Raw genomic sequence first — 12,661 nt, forward strand, 5'->3', positions numbered from 1 at the left:
AAAAAAAAAAAAAAAAAAAGAAAAGAAATTATGAGTTTTCATTACCAAACGCTTATTGAATTTCCATGTCCTTGGTAAAGGCAAAATTAGAATGATAGAATTCTCATTTTAAGAGTTTATTTTCTTTAACATGGGGTAACCTTAATCTCTCCATCCTGAGATGATTAATTTAAGCTCAAAGTCTTGAAAGCCATCTTGTCAGATGGAAAAGCTGTAGCACACCAGTTTATTGACAGTTACGTGGGACCTTTTATCTTTGATATTCCCTCCACCAAAACTTCCCCATGAAAGAATTCCCATCAAAGTCTAGCCAGGCATATGGTGGTATCCATAACATGTTAAAATGGTATTGTCTTCGGCATGTTTTAAAATTGTATCAAATAGTATACCATATGTATCATTTTGTGACTTAGTGATTTTGGTGAACACTGTTTTGTAGATACACCTGTTTTGATTCTAGATAATTTGTTTTAATAGCTGCATAGTATGCATATGCCACAGTTCATTGGTTCTGTTGATCAATTCGTTTGCACTTTCTTGCTTTTTGCTGTTGGGAATATTTGTGTGTATGCTCTAGAGTTTATCTAGGGCAGTGTTGCTAAAATTGCAGGACTTGTTAGTGATCTGGAAATTAGTGGGCTGAGATCAGCATTTTCTTTTAAAATGAAATTGAACGGGATAAAATAGGATAGAGTAGGGTAGAATAAAATAGCATAAAGTAGAAAAAATAGAAAAGATATCAAGCATCTCATGTAGGAGGAGTACGAATTATTTTGTGAAATTTTTGTTTCAGTTATATATACGTATCCAAAAAAGATGGAAAGACTGCTTTGGTCTAAATATTGTTGAATTGTTCTGTAGAGTGATTGTACCAATTTACTTTCCTTCTAGCAGTGTATATGAGTGTACCTTCTCATCTATATCCTCGCCAGCACTGGGGAATTGTCCCCTTTGAACTTTTGCTGATCTGATAAAAGAGATCTATCTCATTGTGGTTGCATTTCTATGATAAATAACATGGTGAACTTGAGTATCTTTTAATATGTTTATTAATTTATTCTTCTGTGAATTGCATGGATCCTTTGTTCACTTTTGAATTGTGTCGTTTGTTTTATTCTTATTGATTTACAGGCATTCTTTATATATTTTGTATATGAATCCTTTCCAAGCGGTCCATTATGTATGTTACAAATACCGACCCCCATTCTGTGGCATATTTTTCCCTTTGTTCATATTTACCGCTCTTTTCTTTGTGGTTTATGCTTTCTTGTCGTATTTATGAAATCTTTAACTGCTCTGAGGTCATGAAGATATTTCTATACTTCTAAAAGTTCGAAAGTTTTGCTTTTTTTTTTTTTTACATTTCCACATGGATTCTCTTTTATTTTCTGTATGGAAATACTATAGATTAAATTCTCCTTAGTGTACATTTTTTCATATGTTTTAGTGTCCAGATTGTTTAAACCCTCTCCTGAAGCTTATACAGTGTGATATTCAAAAGTTACATTTTATAACTTTAACATTTTTATAATAGAGCATCTCTGCTGCTGACTTTTTAATAGTAGATAGCACAGATACAAATTTTAAACTGTACTTTTCGCACATAAAGAATGGATTGTTAAATGTGCAAAATAGTGTATTCTTTTCCTTCTGTTTTTCTCTAATAGAAGTTATTTATGTATTTATATTTCCAGTCACATTAACTTTGCTCTAGAAGACAACTTTACAAGGATCAAAAAGGAGCAGGATTAAGGATGACTGAATACTGGGTTCCAGAAATTTAAAACAATCAGGTACAAAAGTGTTTGGAGGGAATGCTCCCAGCCAGTCAGCATAGAATAAAACTGTTGAGAATGTACGCAAGAAAATCTTAAAGTATCTAGCCCTGAAATACAGTGGAGGGTCCCAAAACAAGCGCTTTGGAATAGTCCCGGTTCTAATACTGGCTCTGACACTGTTGGTCACGTTACTGAAATGTGTGAATAAAATGGAGGCAATGATTAACCTGTTTCATTTGGATATTATAAAGATTAAATGAGATAAGATGAGGCACTTAGTGCCTGGCACAGAATAACTTTATTTTTACTGTTATTATTGCTGTTGTCATTTAGAGTACATTTTATCACATCATGGATATGGCTTTCTGTATGTATATTGTGAATTGTTATTTTAAGTATATATATCAACCTATTGTTAATAGCCTGGTGAAATCCCATGGATAACAGGGTAAAGTAATCCCCACATGTATCGCACAAGCTATACATGCAAATTGGGGATGCTAGTTTTCTCTATTATGTATGCATCACATTGAAATAATGTAAAAAAAAAGCCAGCCACCTCCTACCATGCTAAAAAATTCAAAAGACTTTTTAGTAGTAGTGTACAATAGTAATTAATCTTGATTTATTTTTAAATCTTGAAGGACTTTCTGATTGACTAATATGAAATTATGTTAGTCTTATATTTCATCCAAATTGAATCCTGCATGTCATTTCTTTGAATGTGGTAATTTCCATGACATACATGCAATTATGTCTTAACCTGATGTCAGATAAACAGAATGGCCTGTGTTCCCACCATTCTAATTTTAAAGAGTTTCATTATACTTGAAATTGATGAAAGACACTGAAAAGAGGTTTTGTCCTACTCAGAAGCCCAGGTTCACTTTTTCATGATTTTGCACATTAGCAAGATTTCCCTTCTGCTAGGAACGAAAGGGGCCTAGAGTAGTACAGTGAGGGGCAGTCACATCTCTACTTGGTCCCTTTTTGTTTTTTCTCTTCTCTCCCTCTTTCTTCTCCTCTCCTTTTATTTTTTATTCCAGAAAACTTGGGGCAAATATGGAAAAGGTGTTTCCTGGTAGGATGAAGGAGAAAGAGAGGGATCTTTGGTACAGGCCAGTTCTAATATACACAAAGCTGGGTTCTAAGGATGCTTTCTATAAATACGTTGTGTTTTACTCTGATCCATGGGCTGTGGCAATGAAGGAATCATCGTCTGCCCTTTTGAAGAGCTTACCAATTAACAGAGAAGACACATCATACAAGAATAACTGTCATATGAGGCAGAATTTGAAAAGTGCCATCAATGTAGTTAAAAACAAAACAAAAAAACTGCTGTGGAAATACAGAGAAAAGGTCTCAGCCCATTTGGGTAATCAGGATCCACAATGATGTAAATCTCAGTGGCAGTCATGCTGGGTCTTAGAGAAAATTAGGATTTTAACAGATCTGCTAAGATGCCATAGATAATATGTAGTAAGTATTAATTAAAATGGCAAAATATCTTTCCATATCATCAGATTGGTTTATACATTTTTAAGTGAGAAACTTCTAAATGATCTTCTTAAAAGCAAGCATATCTTTTTTACTTGTTTCCAAATGTTATAAATAATAATTTGCTATTAATTTTCATAATTTTAAGTTATAATAATTCTGAATAAATTATGATTCCTCATATTCTGCAAGATGTTTTTATAGCTGAGGAAAAAAATTACTAATATCTTCAAGGGTGTAGAAAACATTGATAAGGAACTCTGTTTAGACTTGGCCATATTTTGATTATTGTTTTTAATCTGTCTATTATGGGGCTCTCACTCTACTGTAGAAAATATCAGATAAAATGTTCTGATGTTAGTACCGGAAATAAAAGATTGTATTTAAGAAAATGGACCCTACCTCATGAATTAGAAAAAGCAACATTTTTAAATACAGCCTTATTAAATTGCTTTTTGGAGGACAGGGATTATTTTATTTTTATTTATTTTTAGTGATGAAATAGTTAACCTTGTAATTATTGAACCACAGTGCAGACATATTGCATAGCTTCTGATAGAGCTGCTCCTGCTGTTACTTCTACCTGGTAGAAAGTAGGTGATGTTAGCATGGTTATTAAGGCAAGAACATTCAATGCATTGCTACATATTGGGTGGCTGTTGTTTCAGATTTTTCATTAAGTCCAGAATAACAAAGCCGCATTCATTCATTCATTTTTTTCATCATTTTCATTCATTTCTCCTTTTTTTTTTTTTCCAGCTTAGCAAATCACATATTCTTCTGTGGAACTGAGAATTGATGTCTGCTCTTCCCAGTGATTTGGAACTTTCCAATCCCAGAGAAAAGTTGACCAAGGTCTAAAATTTATTTTTCCTTATCATAGGAAGTCAACTCTGAAATGAAAATTTTCTACTCATTTCCTTTATAGTCTTAAGGACCCATGTATATTTTGAGACTACTTTTTCAGACCTCAGCAGGAAGATTCCCATAAGGGGCCATCCAGTAGTTCCAGAACAGTTCAAACATTTTTGGAGTTTTGTAGCTGATAATTCCCATGCCTAAAGCTTAATTCCTTTATCTTCCTTTCACAACATTTGAGCTTAGCTTATTTTCTCTGCTAATTAGCAGTGAAGTAATTTTAACCTGCCTAGTTCCATCGAACATAAGGGATCCTGATTTTACCACATACTTTTTCCTCAGGGACTGCCCAGGACTGAGTCCGTATGGAAGAAGAACTTCCTCTTTTCTCTGGAGACAGTGGCAAGGTTAGAAAAATCATGCCCTTGGAGCATGTGTGTTCTGTCGCATGAAACATACGTCATGAAGCATCTGTTGGTCACCGATAGGAAGATCAATGAGATACTATCTATCTTTGAGGGGCTCACAGTGTAATCACTGAGATGCTAGCAGATAATTGTTGTGGGTATGGAGAATGCTGAAGGGGCCAGCAGGGAACAGATATGCCTGAGGTGCAGAGAAAGGGCTCCCAGAGATAGTAACAGCGATGGATGAGGCAGGAAGGCCATCCCCTACCTTCAGACAGTGCTGGCCTGCAAGAGGCTATGAGTTGACCAGTGTTTATCCCATTCCCAGAGATTTTTAAAATTATAAACTGTCTGATCTTAGATGATATGTTCTCAATTCATCATAGACATTCTTTAATTTCTTTCTCCATGACATCTGAACATGACAGTCAACCAGCTTAAGTCCACTCAGTGTCCAGTTGATGTTAAAAGCCTCACATCTTCCTGCATGCATATTGATTTCCATCTTGTGTTATTTTGTTAAATTTACAAAATATCTGCTTATTGCTGTTAGCAGCTTAATATTAACTGTCACTATTAACTTTTGTCAATTTCCCATACTTGTTTAATAAAATCAGATCAAAATTCAGTCAAACTGTAAAGAATTATGCAAAGCCAGCATCGTGTACAAAGATGGCAAAGCTTTTGAAACTAAATCGTAGCATTACCATGTGCAGACTTAAGTGTTCATTTGTGAGCCCTTGTAGGAAAGTCCAAAAGTAGTTTACAAAAGTAATGTATAGAACTCGAGAGTCTCACAAAATGATAGCAGAAAAATTCCTAATTTTTCCTGGGAACAGGTTTCATAAAATAAAGAATAGATTCACAGAATCAGCAATGAAATTACAGTATTATAACTACATAGTGATTGAACATATACAAATATATATACAAAGTGTTATAATGAACAAATGACTATTTATAATATAATGAATACTATATAGTGAATATATTTATAAGATATAATGAATATAATGAATATATACAAATTGTTCTAATGCTGGGAAGTACTCAAAAGGCAAAGTGTTGGCATTTTTTCTTAACTCTTTTTTGCTAGGTATGCCTAACATGTAATTTTGATTTTCTTTAAATATACTATATTTTAAATTGAATTGCAGCAACTTGATAGCTGTCTGTAATTAAGTGAAGTATGGTTATACATTCAATTATTCATATTGCTGGAGAAGCATAGTTATACAGGTATCGCTCACTCAAAGGAAAAAGAAGGTGCAATTTGGCCTCTAATTTTGTGGCAGATGTATTTCCTTAATTGTGTTTTCCTTGAGCTAATATTAAAATTTCAGGACCTGACATTTCCCAAACAGATGCCAGATCTTGAAGGAAGGGGAGGTGGACTAGATGTGAGAAAAGTAGTAAAAGAAAGCCGGCCTGGGTTAATTATCACCTGCGGCAGTGTTATTTGCAGTAAGGAGGGTTACCTGTGCCAAACCAGGACTGAATTCTAGGGACACCATATTGCCATGCTCTCATTCCTTAGTAGTGCTTTTTTCCCCATACAGATTTTTCTATTGACCACACCTGGCTCTTGCTCAGCCAGTTTCTTACTTGACAGTGGGGCACGGAGTTGATCGGGTCATTCTGCAGAGACAGCTGCTGTTATGCAGAATGACTGCAGATAGACTGAGGCTCCTATGGGGGACTCCTGTGTGCATCCTACATTGTCTCATGAGTGTGCTGGACAGAAGAATGTATATTGCTTCTCTGAACAAAGATGCTGTAATTCCTTGAGACTGACACAGGTAGAGTATCCCTTATCCGAAATGCTTGGGACCAGAAGTGTTTGGATTTCAGATTTTTTTTTTAATTTTGGAATATTTGCTTTAAAGATACCAGTTGAGTATCTTTAATCTGAAAACCTGAAATCTGAAATGCTCCAATGAACATTTCCTTTGAGCAGGACCTTTGAGCATCAAAATTGGTGCTGAAAAAGTTTTGGGTTTTGGATTCAGATTTTTGAATTAGTGATGCTCAGCCTGTATTAAATATGTACTTCAAAAAATGCAAATACATGCATTTTATAAATTTAGTCATCAGTTCCCTATGTAATAGTTGCCCTAACAAACTTAAAAATTGAGTCGTTGATGACTAACTTCCAATAGCCAGCCTTCTGCCAGAGATTAAAAACAATGTATTCACATCTCTGTTGTACTCAGGTTATATTGTAATTATTTGTTTTCTATTAAATTGTGACCTCCTTGAAGGGAATGATCATGTCTTATTTTTGTATCTTAGTCAATGATACTATCAGATCCCACATTCTTCTGACTTGTAGCATCATTTCATAAAACTTACAGACTGGAGGTTTCATTAAAGAAAACACATATTAGAATCCCAGTAGCCAGTAGAGTTATGGGCTGGGTACCATAGGTTTTTATACAGGTGGGCCAGGAAGAAAGCCTAGAACTAATCATTTGTAGACAGGTGTGTAAGAGCTGGCTGGAACTTACAGCCTGATTCTAGACATCCAGAAAACCACTTGATTTAATAGCACAGCAGGATGAAATACAAAACTCTGCTTGCAAGGGAAAAATGAAATAGTCATTGTGTCTTTCCATCTGTGCTGTTCGTGGAGACAGCCCACAGTAGGCATTATTGCCTGTTCCTTACGGAGTCTGAGAATAGCCAAAGCCCTGCAAATGCAAGCAAACACTAGGTCTACCAGCAGTATCACAGTTTATGTCAACTTTTTACCCAGCAATCGGATGATATGTGGAAGGAACTCTGGGCTTTAATCTGGCTCGTTTACTGAGAAGCTAGTGATCTTGGAAGATTACTTAGTCTCCCTGTGCCCCAGTTTCCCCACAGGTAACGTGAGGATAATAATATCTATGTCCTACAATTGTTGTGAAGATGAGAAATAAGATATAAACATTATTAGATTATTAATACATCTACATTAAATACTTGTTCCACTTCCACTTCCTAAACCTTGTTCTTTTGGAAATTTATAGGCTTAAAATAGGAAAAAACTTAAAAATGAAGACCTCATAGAAAATGAGATTTCTTCATGATGTTGGATGGTGGGGTAATTTAAAGTAGAAACTTAACTAAAAACTAACGTAACAAAATTCCATCCTTACCTCTATCATGGCCTTGGGCAAGTTGCTCTTTTTTCAGTAAACCAGGTGTCACAGAGAAGAAATAAAAATTTTAAATAAAGATTCTTGGATTCCTAGATTAATGTCACATCACCATAGAACACTGTGTGTTCCTAAAATATATATATAATAAAATTGGGGACATAGTTTTACACTTGCATATAACTGTAACCTCTTACATAGGTGAGATTTTTTTTTTGAATTCCAAATTCCAAATTAAGGTTGTCCTGTAGGGAATGTCTGTGGATTTTCCTACCTCTAATATATATATATATCCTACCTCTAATATATATATAATATATTTTATATATGTATAGATACTTTTTTTTTGCAAAGTACTCTGTAACTAAAGTAAATGCAGAAACAGTAAGCACCATTTCAAAAGTGAATGGGAGAACCAACTGTTGGTGTTGCCTAAAAGATAACAGGTGTTTTTCCTAGGGCAAGGTCTTGTGATCCAAGTGGCCTGTGAGGGAACGTGACTGGATTTGGCATCAGGAGAGCTTGGCCCTGGTACAGTCTCTGCCGTTAACTCACAGGGCGATGCTGATAGCAGGGACAAGCTGCTTGGCTTCTCTGTTAGTTTCTTGGGGCTGCTGTAACAAATGAGTACAATTCAAACAACAACAATGTCTTTTCTCACGGTTCTGGAGGCTAGAAGTCTGAAATCAAGGCATCATCAGGGCGATGCTCCCTCAGTATCTCTCAGGAGGAATCTTCTCAGCTTCTGGTGGTGGCCCCCAGCCATCTTTGCTGCTCCTTGACTTCCAGATATATCACTGCAGTCCCTGTCTCTGTTGTCACCTGGCCTTTTCCCCTGTGTGTCACTGTGTGCCCTCTCGTCTTCTTATAAAGACATTAGTCATTGGGCGTAGGGCCCACTCTAATCCACTGTGACTCCATCTTAACTCATTACATCTGCAAAGACCCTATTTCCAAACAAAGTCACCTTCTGAGGTTCTAGGTGGATCTGGACTTTGAGGGGAAACCATTCAACCCACTGCAGCTCCTCTCTAGGGTTTCTTTGGGTTTCTCGGAAGATTATCTTTTGAGTTCTGTTTAGCCACAGCATTCAATAGTGCCATGAAGATTATTCAGAAAAGATAGAAACCTGAAAACAAAGCTTTATTTACAAGAAAAAAGCTGGTGGCTCTGCTTATTTTTGCTCTAGGTCCAGTGGCCATTGGGACAGCTGCTCCATGCATCTTAGCTTCCCTTTACTGACTGCAGACTTCACTTTGGCCACAAGTTAATACTGTTGGCCGTGATCAGAAGGAAACTTAAAAGTTTGAGAACTTAGTAACAAAGTTGTGTTTGATGATATGGCTCAGGTGGAGTAGAAATGGAGAGCTCTGGAACCAGGAGCAGGGATTTGGGGCCCAGTTTTCGGAATGGCTTCCCCGTGAAGGAGTTACAGAGGATGGGATGGAAAGGAGGGCTGTGAATCCAGAAATGAGTCACAGCCATTCAAACATTTACTTGTTCATTTCACCAACACAAAGGTATGTATTGCATTGTTAGCTCCATTCAAGGGATGGATGACATGGTGGTAAAAGACTCGGTCTCTGTCCTCCTGAAGTATACTCAGGAGTCTGTGAAGGTGGCCCCAGAGAAATTCATGGTAATGAGGACAGGGGAGGCTTGCTAAGTTAGTAGTGTGGACATGAGAAGAGCAGAGTTGCTGACTTGTGCTCTCCTAAGGTGGAAGGGACAAGTAGGTGTTCAGTTCTGTAGAAGGTAAGTGGATAGTCCACTCAGTTGTACACCGGAACACATTCCTGGTAAGGTTGATTTAATAACTGATGGTAAAGAGAGGCCTTAGAAAATCTTTGCTGCTTTAAATCATGTGTAAGTTTGTTAATGTTGTGGGAAATAGCAGACATACCATTTGATAGACATATTGGCTGTTTATGTATCTTATTATAACCTTCAAAATATTGGCAAGTTGAAAAGTATATCAATAAAAATGCCTCCAAAGTAGCAAATAGGTAAAACTCTTTCAAACAAATTTATAACATGCTCTTTTAGGAGTGCAGGTGCTCGTGATCTTAATGTATGCTATTAGGGGTTAATTGTGACCCTGCAACATTTATGTGTTGAAGTCCTAACAGCCAGTACCTCACAGTGCAACTTATTTGGAAATGGGGTCAATGCAGATGTAGTTAGTTAAGATGAGGTCATTACGGTGGACCTTAATCCAATATAATTGGTGTCCTTATGAAAAGGGGAAATTTAGATGCAGAGATATGCAGGGCATGGGGGGAGATGATGTGAACAGACATAGGGAGAAGACAGCCATCCACAAGCTGAGAAGTGCAGCCTGGAAGGAGATCCTTCCCTCACAGCCCTCAAAAGGAGCTAGCTAGCTGATACCTTGAGTTTGGACTTCCAGTTTCCAGAACCATAACACAGTAAATTTCTGTTGGTTAAGCCACCTCGCTTGTCACTACTTTGTTACGGCTGCCTTAGCAAACAAGTACACGTGTTTTCTGGGTGTTTCTTCCTGCCAACCCCCAAACTTGCTTGAGGGATGAGGAAACCCACAATTCCTCAAACTGAAGGCCAGGTAAAGCTTGCCCATGAACTAAAACTTTGGACCATTTCCTTGGTGTCACTGTCAGCATTGTTCTTTACTAAGCATTTTTCTTGACTTAGGCAGCAGATAACATGGCAGCTCTCTCTCTCTCTCTCTTGCTTTTACAACCAGCCTAGTTTCCACAGCTACATTTAAGACATAGCCAATATTTAAAGTATCTGCTGAACATTCAGTTCCCAGAAGCCCAGCTTTGGATGACTCCTGTGTCCTTGAGGACAATGAGTAGGGGAGACCTGGTTCCACCTGGGCCTCTGGTGCTTGGTGGCTGTGAGCCGCCCAGAAGCAGCTGGCAGAGGCAATCCCTGCAGTTGCAAGAGGCCTCTCGGAAACAGATGCAGTGTGTTCCTCCCAAAACCAGTGTTTGCCCTCTTCTACAGAACTGAAGGGGCAGAGAAAAATTCACTTTTTAATTTGTCGTTTCAACATATATTTTTTCCTTTTCAGCCAGTACAGGCTACTCTGTCATCTTTGAAGATGTTAGATGTGGGAAAGTGGCCAATTTTTTCCCTTTGTTCTGAGGAAGAACTACAGTTAATTCGTCAGGCTTGTGTCTTTGGCAGTGCTGGCAATGAAGTTTTATACACTACAGTAAATGATGAGGTAATTTTGAAGAAAATAATGCAGCTACTCACATTTTTATTTGCCAAATTGAAGATCTTGGGGGAACTAAGGAATAAAAGGTTAAAAAAAAAGCATGGAAATTAGATTTTATTTAGCATATAAAGAAGCAGTTCACTTAAGGAAGATGATGCCTGTTTGGATGTAATTTATAGGTTTGTTAGAAATAGAACTGCTTGAACTAACAGTGGTTTTTCCCATAGATTTTTGTGCTTGGCACAAACTGTTGTGGCTGTTTGGGGTTAGGTGACGTCCAGAGCACCATTGAACCTCGGAGACTGGATTCTTTAAGTGGCAAGAAAATAGCCAGCTTCAGCTATGGGAGTGGTCCACATATTGTCCTTGCAACAACAGGTAACCTAGGAACCCCATGTAGAATTTCAGCTTTATTTGTCAGCTGCGCTTGAGAACATTGTTTAATTGGTTGAGAGTTGCTGGTTCTTCCTGTGAAATTGACTATGTTTTGGATACCATGAAACACGAATGTATCTGAATGCCAGCATAAGGTAATGTGGCAGATGGAATCTAGTAATTATTGCATTTTAGATGTGTGAATGACAATGCTATAAGCCCAGTAAACACTGCCGAACTCACTGTGGACTTTGGCAAGTCTGTTTAAACTTTGAATTCCTGATCTATGAATTGAAAGACTAAACCTTGTGTCCAACATCCCCCCGCCAACTCGTAGCATTCAGTGATTCTTACACTAAACGGTGACTGATGGCTGTAGTTGGCGTTAGTAGTAGGGATTAGCCACTTCATAAGGGATTGAGTAGAAAATTCCTTTCTCTGAGTGAAGCAAGGAGGAAGAAAGAAAGAAAATAAATAAAATATCTTCCCAAAAGGTTGTAACCATGGATTTGTAGTTTAATTTACGTCAAGACTGAATGGTACAAGAAATCTCAACCCTTGAATTTATTCAAGTCACTGGATGGCAAGTGCCTTCAGGGCATAATAGATGTTAATGCAGATCTTTTCTAGGGGAAGACACCTTTATCCTAGGCCTGAGAGAATTAACTGAAATAATTGTTCAATGGCAATAGCACATGGTCAAGACAGAACCAGATATACAGTAGTCTCCCCTTAGCCATGGTTTTACTTTCTCAGGTTTCAGTTACCTGCAGTTGACTGTGGTCTGAAAGTGTAAATGTAAAATTTCCAAAATAAACAATTCATAAGTTTTAAATTGTGTGCCATTCTGAGTAGGGTGATATTTCACCATCTTGCTCCATCCCACCTGGGACATGAAACATCCCTTTGTCCAGCGTCTCTGCTGTAGACACTCCCACCCGTTAGTTACTCAGCAGCTGTCTTAGTTATTAGATTGACTGTCTTGGTTTCATAGTGCTTGTGTTCAAGTCACCCGTATTTTACTTAATAATAGCCCTAAAGTGCAAGAGTAGTAATGCTTGCAATTTGGATATGCCAAGGAGAAACCATACAGTTCTTGCTTTAAATGAAAAATGGAGAGTTTTCATGCTGAGGTTGTTAAGATTTATGGTAAGAACAAATCTTCTGTCTGTGACATTGTGAACAGTACATTTTGTAGTTCTATTTCATTATTAGTTATTGTTGTTAATCTCTTACTATGCCTAACTTACAAATGAAACTTTATTATAAGTATATATGTATAGGGAAAATCATAGTATATACAGGTTCAGTACGAGAGTCTTAGAATGTATCTCCTGCAGATAAGGGGGGCTTGCTATGCAAGGAAACAAGGTGCCATGAATGGGAACCAGAAGAAAC

At 37.3% G+C, this 12,661-nt stretch overlaps 1 protein-coding gene across 4 annotated transcripts in view; it reads left to right on the top strand.

Annotated features, from left to right (window-relative positions):
* Positions 1 to 12,661, top strand: part of RCBTB2 (regulator of chromosome condensation (RCC1) and BTB (POZ) domain containing protein 2) — a 45,215-nt gene that overhangs the window by 7,320 nt on the left and 25,234 nt on the right. For 2 of the 4 annotated variants that reach the window (XM_011939626.1, XM_011939630.1), the window contains exons 2-3: positions 10,739 to 10,894; positions 11,116 to 11,266. In XM_011939626.1, the coding sequence (XP_011795016.1) occupies positions 10,769 to 10,894; positions 11,116 to 11,266 (277 nt within the window). In that variant the 5' untranslated portion in view covers positions 10,739 to 10,768. Of the gene's footprint in view, positions 1 to 1,694; positions 1,794 to 4,034; positions 4,131 to 4,475; positions 4,541 to 10,738; positions 10,895 to 11,115; positions 11,267 to 12,661 lie in introns of all 4 variants that reach the window. The other 2 variants (XM_011939621.1, XM_011939613.1) reach the window with 2 other exon arrangements.

This window comes from Colobus angolensis, unplaced genomic scaffold (assembly GCF_000951035.1).
Source record: "Colobus angolensis palliatus isolate OR3802 unplaced genomic scaffold, Cang.pa_1.0 Scaffold101, whole genome shotgun sequence".
Taxonomy (NCBI): Eukaryota; Metazoa; Chordata; class Mammalia; order Primates; family Cercopithecidae; genus Colobus; species Colobus angolensis.